We start from the raw sequence: 9281 nt of genomic DNA, 5'->3' as shown, positions 1-9281 counted from the left end.
TTAAATTATATTAAACCCAAAATGATACAATAATAAACGGAACATACGCCGCAGTTAAAGAGTCAGTACTGCGCTGTAAAGAAGGAAAAAAACCAAATCACGGATGTGACCCCAAACTTGAAGAGATTTCCTGCAAGAAAAGAACAAATGAACATTTTACTCAGTTTCATTTGAACATAAAGGATAAACTTGTTCAAAAAAGCAACTTTATGAAGAGTAAGAAGCCGCTTCCTTTTAACAACTTGTATTCATAGACTTTGCCAACAAACAATTATTTATTGATACGCCAAGATTGAATCTTTTTTTGACCTCTTTCTACTTAGCTCTTTAAAGATGCAATATTAATACATTTAATATAGTGATTCAAATGGCTGCAGCAGCAAAATTATCATGATTTCAGAGGGTTATTTAATATAGTGACTTTTTTGCATCTCCTTTTCTTCTTCATCTTTATCTATGAACCTAAAAGAAATTAAGTTTAAGTACATTTCTCCACCTATGGTGACATTGAAATGGTTAAAAAAGATACGAAAAGAGTCTATTCAAAGATAAAACATTAGATTGAATTGATTATAGAAACAACATTATACACAAAGTAAAGAAAAAAATAAGTCGAACATTATGAGTCTAAAATAAACTGTGGGAAGGTTTGGAGCTTATGGATGATCTTAATTATCATACTAAATAAAATTTTATTTATGCCGTAGACTATCATCCACATTGACATAAAATAAATTATAAAAATTAAAAAATATATACATATTTGAACAAATGTAAAATAGTGTATATATCATAAAAATTCTAAAAATGATCTGATTAAAATATCTTGAAAATTAGAAAACCTAATAGGAACGTTTAGAAATTTAGTACTTAAATAATTTAGAGATAAAAAATCTGGAATGTGGTTTAGGTCATGAGAGGCAGGGAATATTGGATTGGTTCAATCTTGAGTTGGAATGGCGTTTGAAGACTTTGATCCTATCTTCAGTAAACCCAAAGTGAAGTGGGATTCTGAAAGTTGTTCTTCCTCGTGTCCCTTTTTCCTTCATGCCTATGCCCCTGATTCTTCTCACCTTGTAATTCATGTCACCAATATCTACGATGCCTGGGAAACTCGTCTTTCGCTCTCCATGCTTGAGGACATTGTCAGCATTATTATTATTCTCTGTTCAAGAACATTAATTTTATGATTTTTGTTTATAATAATATCTGTTTCCCTTTTTTGCAGAGGGATATTGTTGGTATAGGGGGCTCTTGGTCAGACTTTGCCGATTATTTTCTAACATCCCTCAAGTCACAAGATCTTAAGCTGGTTCTAGAGCCAGATTCAAATTCTGATGGTACTTACTTCTACTCTTTGCTTCCTTCCTTTCAAAATTTTAAAATAGAAAATATCATACGCTATACGCTGGATTACTATAAAGTTTACTGCCTAAGTTGAAATAATTGAGTGACTTGATACAATTTTCTTGGTTTTGATATCTTTTAATCCCGGTATCTCCAGATTCATTTTGTTTTCCTGCTAATGCCGTTGTTTATGAGAGCACAGAGCCCTCAAAGGTGTTTGAGAAGATAGTAACTGATTGATGATGATAGTAGCAGCATGTTGAAATGGGGTTGTTGTCTTTCTATTGCGATTTTTTGTTGTCCTGTTTCAGTAACCAGTTACTATTTTTTAATCTTTCTTTTCCAATTTAGATATTGACAAATATTTAAAGAGTTACATTTTAGTACTTCTAAGATTACATTTATATACTATCTTTTTATGTTTTAATTTAGAAGTTCTCTTATGCACGTAATAAAGAATGCCATGCCATTATTTTTCTTAGGAGTCATTTTAGGGAAGCATACTGATTTGTCAGTGCTCTCTGTTTTCAGGTGTTAGTCATGTGAAATTAGTAGCTCAGAAATCAAAAGGGATGCCTTTGATCACCATTCCTCTCACCAAACTTATGGACTCCGCTGCTATGGAGGTTAAGTTAAATTTTTGTTCGAGCCTCTTTGAGGCATTTGAAATCAAAAGCACAGAGTGTTCTCTTGAAAAAGGTGTGGCCATCCCTTTCATTTTGCATCAATCTTTTGAATCTTGGGTCTTACTTTTGTTTGGTTCTTTCTAATAATGTATATAAATGATAAATAGATTATGCTGAATTTTTGCATTGAAAGTTGTAAAAAAAAATGACATTTTAGTTGCATTAGTTGTCATTCTGAAATTTACTCTTGATCACTGGACCAACTATTGTTGTAATTTGTTAGATGAACACAGGTTATCTTTCCTTGTTTCCTGGTTGTATCATGCAACTTATCCTTGTAATTCATTTTTTTTATTTGGTAAAAAGATTGGATTATTTAGTGGTAATTGGAAGATACAAGTTGCTTTGACTTTTAAAAAAGTAGTCAATGTTTTTAAAAAAGCTTGCCATTGCCCTTAATCTCTGATAAATTAGTAGGACTATGTCACTTCTCCGGTATTGATAATTTGATTGGCCATGCTCATGATGGGAATGGTTTGAATTTTCTGTAGCATGCAAATGCACACACATTCGTCTGTATCATAGCTATCGGCTATCAGATAGTGTAACTCATGTATCTAGATTTGCTTTCCAAAGATGTTGGGAACTTGTATGTAAACTTAGACTGGACCTATATAACCCTTACTCTGGAATTCATTGTTACTTTTGTTGTGCTTTCAGAGCGAGAGCACTCTGCTCGGACAAACATGTTAGCAGCTGAAAAGGTACAATAGTCAAATTGAGTTGAACTAATACCGCATAGGCTATATATTAAAATTTTTCTGGTTGATTTCTCTGATTATGTTTTTTGGTTGGCATTGCTAGGAATTGATTTTGCGTTCCTACTTTATGCAGTGTCAAAGTTATATCAGATACTTCTGAATGTCATTAATAATGGCTGAATATTATAGGGTTTTCATTCTTAGTGGGGGATTCATCAATATATTCTTAAGGTCTTCCAAATTATGCAGTATATTAGTATAATAGGAACTGGTCAAGAGATGAAGAAAAAGAAGAAAATTGATGTCTTTTTTATTGAAATTAAACGAAAGAAAAAAAAAAAGGTATTCAAGAGGCCTGAACTCTCCTCTTCTCAAAATTGCCTACTGCCTAGTCAGCCTTTTAATGCTCTTCCTTCCCTTTTTATGCTCCTTAACTCTACTTCTAATTCTAACTAGCTGTAGTTAGTTAGCAATTGACAACTATTGCAGTTACACAGGGGTCTAATCCTCTGTTTGACTGTTTCTTATTTCTCCTATTATGCACCCTACCCTCCTAGTAGGAGATTGCAGCTCCCTATCACTGCACATGATTCCTTTCTTGTTTTCATAGGCTATCGTGGTTTTTTCCTTGTTCAAAATGCAATTATGCCTGAATGATTTATATGGATAACTTTGGCTATATTTCACCTTCTATTTAACATCAAAAATTGATTATAATTAGATAAATTTGTTATTCTTAGGTGTCCGGGATGAAAGTCTTAACTTCCATCCATTTGCTGCTAGTAATAAGTTAATATAATTAGGTTCTCGCTCTTTATCATTGTAAGCTAATATGAACACTCTTTCTATACCTATCAGGAAAGAAATGAAGCCATACAACTGGAACAGCGACAAAAGTTTCAAAAGATTAGCAACTCAGAGAATGGCGTTTCTACTGATGGATTGCAAAACTCTCCAGGTGTGTTATGTACTCTGTCATTCTGAAGGGTCGGTCTTTTGCTGATAAAGTAGTTCCAAAATTATCTCGGTTGAAGGTTTTACCAACTTCTCTGTGGTACTATGGTATACATGGTGAGCTTGTGAGTAAAATGTCTCAAGGCTGACTAAGTAATTTTTTTGAATTATCAGGTCTGTCCATTTTTCAGTAGTTATTTAACTATTTCTCCTGCTAGGAAAACGGTAACAGTCTTCTTGGATCTATTTTCTTTAAGAGAAGAAATGCAACTTCTAGCCCCACTTTGAATATTCTGGAATATGTTTGGAAGCTTCTGGTTATATTTTACTGTTGCTTGCATTGCAAAGTGCTTTTTGGCTTGTTTTAACTTAAAACAAGACTTTTAACCATCTCTTGGATTTTATTCCTTCAAGCGTTAATGAAATTTTTGTTTTTCACCTTCCTGATGCCATGCAGATAAGCAAGCAGCTCGGGATACAGGTGCTACAAAAGTCAAGAATCGTAAGGTGCCAGCTTATCGCAGGCAAGTTTTCTTACTAGCTTATTAACCTTGGTTCTGGTATTACTGCATACTGTTATCATCATAGTATACTTCATTCACCCTTTTTTCCACAGGACTAGAATAAGAGGGGCCCTCTTACATGATAGTGATGAATGAGTTATGTAATTCAGTTCTCATTCAAACCAGTTGCTCAGTAGAAAGCGAAAGGATAAGTAACGAAAGTAGCATTCCATTGAATTTCAGAAATTTTTGCTGGGCTTGGTAGATGGGGGAAATGTGATGGGAGGAAAAAGACTGGGCCATAGGGATCGTGTCAGTGTATGTTTTCAACTTTTCATGGTGAAAAGTGAAAGACACCATCGAAAGAAGAAAATGCATTTACTTGTGAGAGTGTTCACAGACAAGATAAGATTGTTAGTTATGTGCCACTTGATGATCACGACCACTTAATCTAGACTAATCTTACATTACAGTGGATGTGCTTGTACATATTGCAACTATTAATACATGCATAATCTTTTTGGTTTGTGCTTTTAGATATCTGTCCTGTGAATTTTTTTTTTCTCCTTAAAATTTGGGTAAAGGCCAGAAATTCATGATAAGTAGTCCACCAAACTTGTGGTTTAGAAGTAGTGTACTTTGCTCAGCTTAGCTGCGGAACCTGGAATGAAATCTTCTGATGGTTAAACACGTGATCCATTGTTATTGATAATAGGTCAAAACAGCTTAAGTGCTACTTTACAGAACGGATGCATCTTCTGTATTAGGCATTAGCATTCGTGAATTTTACAAAACAGGAATACTGGGACAAGTGAATAGAGAATATTTCACGCAGTGTTTGCCAGTTGCTTATACGCCATACTGTTGTAAATGGTCAATAATTTAGCATAAAACTCAGTTCATTCATTCCCAATAGAGTGTAATGGAAATTAAGCCTGCTAAGCAACCTTTAATTTTGGCTGAGGGCCTGCTAAGCAAACTTGCCGTGGCTGTTTAGTTATTGCATAATCCCATTTTCATTGTTCTTATTTTAGGACTAAGCCAGTTGCATTGGCCAAGCCATAGATGATATAAAATGTGGGAAGAAGGAATCTAGATGAGAAGAGAAAGACAATGTTGTGAATTAAGTAATCATGTAAAGCAAAAACCAACATAATATCGTGTTAGTACAATTTGTTGGCACTCACCGAACCTATAATTCTTTATGCTATTTTTTGTTGAGAATATCTTCATTGGTTGCTATCAGAAACATCCAAGACACGTGAATCAGAGAGAGAGAGAGAGAGGGAGAGTCACCATAGACATTTAGTTGGTGACAACCCTGCCAAATCCCCTCTGGGAACATCTGTATCTAAGAATAACATAAGAAATGAACCTGTAAACCAAGATGAAGCACACAGTGACCCCAACATTCTTCCATCTATTACTCTCTCCCCCGTACCCTTCTTCTTTAAGCACATCCTCTCCGCTCTTTATACATGCCCCAAACATGTATTCCAAGCACTTCCCCGAGTTGGAGAACTCATTGATCAGGAACCCTTCAAAGGGATACTTAAACAAGGATATATAATGCATGAAAATCCAGTAATTTGGAATTTCCTGTTTTGATATGAAGTATCCAGAGAATAAGAAGAATGACCCTATAACACCAGCAATCACTGAGTTCCCAACAATAAAATTAGGCACCAGAGCACTGAAACACACCACAACTGAATTGGCCGTGTAAAGAATCAGCCATATCAGCAACAGAAAGTGCAAAAAAGCCAAGAAGTTCCGGTTGAGCCCTACAAGCCAGTACAAGGGCATTGAGAACAAAATGGCTAGGATGAGAAGAAATGGCAAGTAAACTAGGCCATTTGCAATAGCATAGGATGACACACGATAGCTTCCACAAGATGTCTCCTTCATTAGAATCTCCCTTTCTTGCAGAAAAATTGGTAGAGCTTCTATGCTGCTTGACAATAAAAACGTTAATATGAAAGCAAATAGACCCACCCTTTCAAAAGCTCCCTCTAGATCATCCTTAAGGTTACAAAAGATGGACCCCACAACCAGCCCAGAAACCAGCATCTGAACTGTCCTGCATGCAAATAGCTCTTTTGTACGGAATATGTTCATGGAGAACCTATGACTGAGAATCATAGTTTCTCTCAATCTAGAATTAGCAAACTCACTAGTGAAATCCATTCCAGCATACATGGTTTGTTCATCAATTACCTTGGATTGCTGAAAGAGCTGTTGCAAAGTGAGCTTACCATTCCTACCCTCACCTGCTTCACCATCACCACCTTTCTTCTGTTGTATTGTCCCTGGCAGTTGCCTTGGAGTTTCTACCTGAACTGGCACACATTTCTGTTGCTGCTGAATGGTATCAATGGACTCAATGGCAAATTCAACTACATTGACATGAAGAGGAAGCTCCAGACCCATCAGCCTTAGATTCACACTAAGCAAATCAGCTGTTCCGTGGTGCAAAACACTTCCATTGGCCAACAGCAACAATGAATTGAACAGCTTCACTATTCTGAACCCGGGTTGGTGAATACTAAGGATTATGGTTCTCCCTCTTGTGTCAGCCATGACCTTAAGCATGTCAATTATTTGCAAAGCTGAAGTACTGTCAAGCCCTGAAGTTGGTTCATCAAGAATCAGCACTTTTGGATCATGAATGACTTCAACACCAATGGAGACTCTGCGCCTCTCACCACCAGATATGCCTCGGACCCTATCATCACCAATTCTAGTGCCAGCAACATTGTCAAGTCCAAGCTCCTGAATCAGTGACTTGACCCTGGAGCAAAGTTGCTCTTGAGAAAGCTTCAGCCTCAGCTTTGCACTAAACATGAGGGTTTCTTCAACTGTAAGTAAAGGAAACAAAGTGTCCTTTTGTGTAACATACCCTGAAAGCTTCCTGAACTGAGCTTTGTCTACAGGCTTGTGGTTCAGAAACACAGTTCCACTTTGAGGGCTGTGTTTACCAGCAAGAATCTCAAGCAGTGATGATTTGCCAGCTCCACTTGGCCCAACAATTGCTAGGATCTCCCATGGCTTGGCTTGGAAACTCACATTCTTCAGCACATGCCTTACTCCACTGCAACTTTGTTCAACTTCTGCTTCCTCTTCTGGCTCTTTACCATCTTGTTCAGTGTCAAGATGTGCAGATTTGTTGCTGAAGATTTTAAAAGGGTGCTCCGATTTGTGTGTGTGGATCGTGTAGTTTATGCCAATGGCATCAACCTCACAGCCTTGCATCATGGTTTGAATAGGTTGGCTATGCCTCCTTTTTCTATGTGTTTCTCTCGGTTGTTTCTACTCTCTTCTCATTCCCAAACCCATTTGTCTCTCTTCCTCTCTGTTCTATATTCTTTTTTAAATCAATGGTTTTGGACTCAGCTACTGACAGTAAAACAATGTGTGGCTCCAAGGGACTTAGCTGCAAAGACACTCAGGTCCTCGAACTTTGTATATAAAGTTCACGTGCACTTCTTGCTATTTCTCCACCAATTTTACATATTTGGACACAGAGATGCTCGTATATAAATTTAATACAACTAATAATTTAGATATAACAACTCAACAATATAAATATAATAGTATATGTCAATCCGTTACAAGTGTTATTGAATATAATATATATTTAATAAGAATTAATATATTCTTTACGAGAAATAATCCCATTTGACTCAGATAAAACTACTTATTAAGTTGGAATAATTTCATATTATATCCCGATTGTCATAAGAATTAATATATTAATACTATGTTGATTATCGCACCAAATTGAGTGTCCTAACGTTTACCTGAGGCTCAGACGTGGAACATTGAATAATTCACGTGAATCATTCCGGTTTATCATTGTTTATTGTTTAATATACAGCTATACACTAAACATAGCTTAACTTCCGTGGCGTTGCCAATTGCCAATAGTAACTGCAAAACGAAGGATGCTAAATCAGCACTGTAAATGGTTTTGGTCATTTGGTGCATAATCGATTCGTTCATCAACGTGCTCGACAGAATATTATTTATGACAATTCAGTTTCTTCTACCGTTTATTACATAATAATACTATTTTACCTGCATCAAGATGTTTGCAAATCATTTTTTTATCTTTTAAATCTACTGTCCCCTACTTATACAAGGATTAAATGATTAATCCAATTCATGCAATAATGGAAACTTGTTATTTGTTAACAGTGATATGTATACACAAAGGTCAATTTCCCTTTTTCCGCGGTTCCATCTACCTCTCTATATTTGTCTTTTCTGTCTTGATCAAATTAAGTTCTTACAAAATTAAGAACGATATTGAGTATAGCAGAGATACGTACGGAAAATATTCGTGTATTTTATGAGGATTGATCACAGTACAGATATTTTTGGAACAAAGACTACGAAGGGCTAATGATGGAATTATTGAAAAAACACTAAGCACACATTTGGAGTTACGTGAAAGGACTCTAGGATTTGGGAATTACCAAAGTGGTGGTCCCTTGGGTTCTCAAGTTTGTGGCTGAAATTTCACAATGGTCCACAACGAATCAAAATCAACATAACTATGTAATTTGATAAGCTCACCGATTTTCATCTTTGTCTTGAAGTTCAAGCAATTGCAAAGAATTAACTACATGCAATTATCTTCTTTGTTGTTGGCTGATTGATAAAAAAATACAATTATCTTCTGCCATGCACAGGTTTCTCGAATTCTATCTTGAGCATACTTATAAAAACCATTCTCACGAAATGTATATGATCATGAGATCATCTTATCTGTCTAATTAATAAATCAAGAAAAAAATATCGTTCTCTATTCAAATTGCTCCAAAACCAACCAATCCCTATGTGAAATTTGATGGGGTCATGTGATTGCTTAAAAAACATAAGAATTTGTTGAATTTAATGTGATTGTATCTCCATTTATTGATAGATAACTAATTCTGTTATTGCTCCACGGAATTGGGTGAAAGCCTAATCTATGACATTGTTACATATTAAGCAAACCAGGACATTATTCCCAACAAATTATAATCAAGCTTGGTTAGCCAATAAATTACTTGTTTGAACATCTTAAGAAAAGGAGTTCATTTTTA

At 35.6% G+C, this 9281-nt stretch overlaps 2 protein-coding genes across 3 annotated transcripts; one reads left to right on the top strand and one right to left on the bottom strand.

Annotated features, from left to right (window-relative positions):
• The first annotated feature begins 872 nt into the window (after nucleotides 1-872).
• Nucleotides 873-4729, top strand: LOC100305573 (uncharacterized). 2 transcript variants are annotated; one of them, NM_001349673.1, is made up of 7 exons: nucleotides 873-1145; nucleotides 1229-1340; nucleotides 1879-2046; nucleotides 2688-2737; nucleotides 3593-3692; nucleotides 4146-4212; nucleotides 4305-4729. In NM_001349673.1, exons 1-7 carry the CDS (start codon nucleotides 957-959, stop codon nucleotides 4345-4347), a joined length of 729 nt encoding a protein of 242 aa, NP_001336602.1. In that variant the 5' UTR covers nucleotides 873-956; the 3' UTR covers nucleotides 4348-4729. The 2 variants fall into 2 exon arrangements, with proteins under 2 accessions (NP_001336602.1, NP_001237293.2); NM_001250364.2 differs by having other exon boundaries at nucleotides 875-1145; nucleotides 2694-2737.
• A 581-nt stretch (nucleotides 4730-5310) lies between these two features.
• LOC100789722 (ABC transporter G family member 5) lies at nucleotides 5311-7625 on the bottom strand. The gene has a single exon (XM_003525079.5). The coding sequence runs from the start codon at nucleotides 7444-7446 to the stop codon at nucleotides 5497-5499; it is 1950 nt and encodes a 649-aa protein (XP_003525127.1). The 5' UTR covers nucleotides 7447-7625; the 3' UTR covers nucleotides 5311-5496.
• Nucleotides 7626-9281: the final 1656 nt, after the last annotated feature.

This window comes from Glycine max, chromosome 5 (genome assembly GCF_000004515.6).
Source record: "Glycine max cultivar Williams 82 chromosome 5, Glycine_max_v4.0, whole genome shotgun sequence".
Classification (NCBI taxonomy): Eukaryota; Viridiplantae; Streptophyta; class Magnoliopsida; order Fabales; family Fabaceae; genus Glycine; species Glycine max.
The sequence above is the reverse complement of the archived record's forward strand: the minus strand, read 5'-3'. Positions and strand labels throughout refer to the sequence as shown.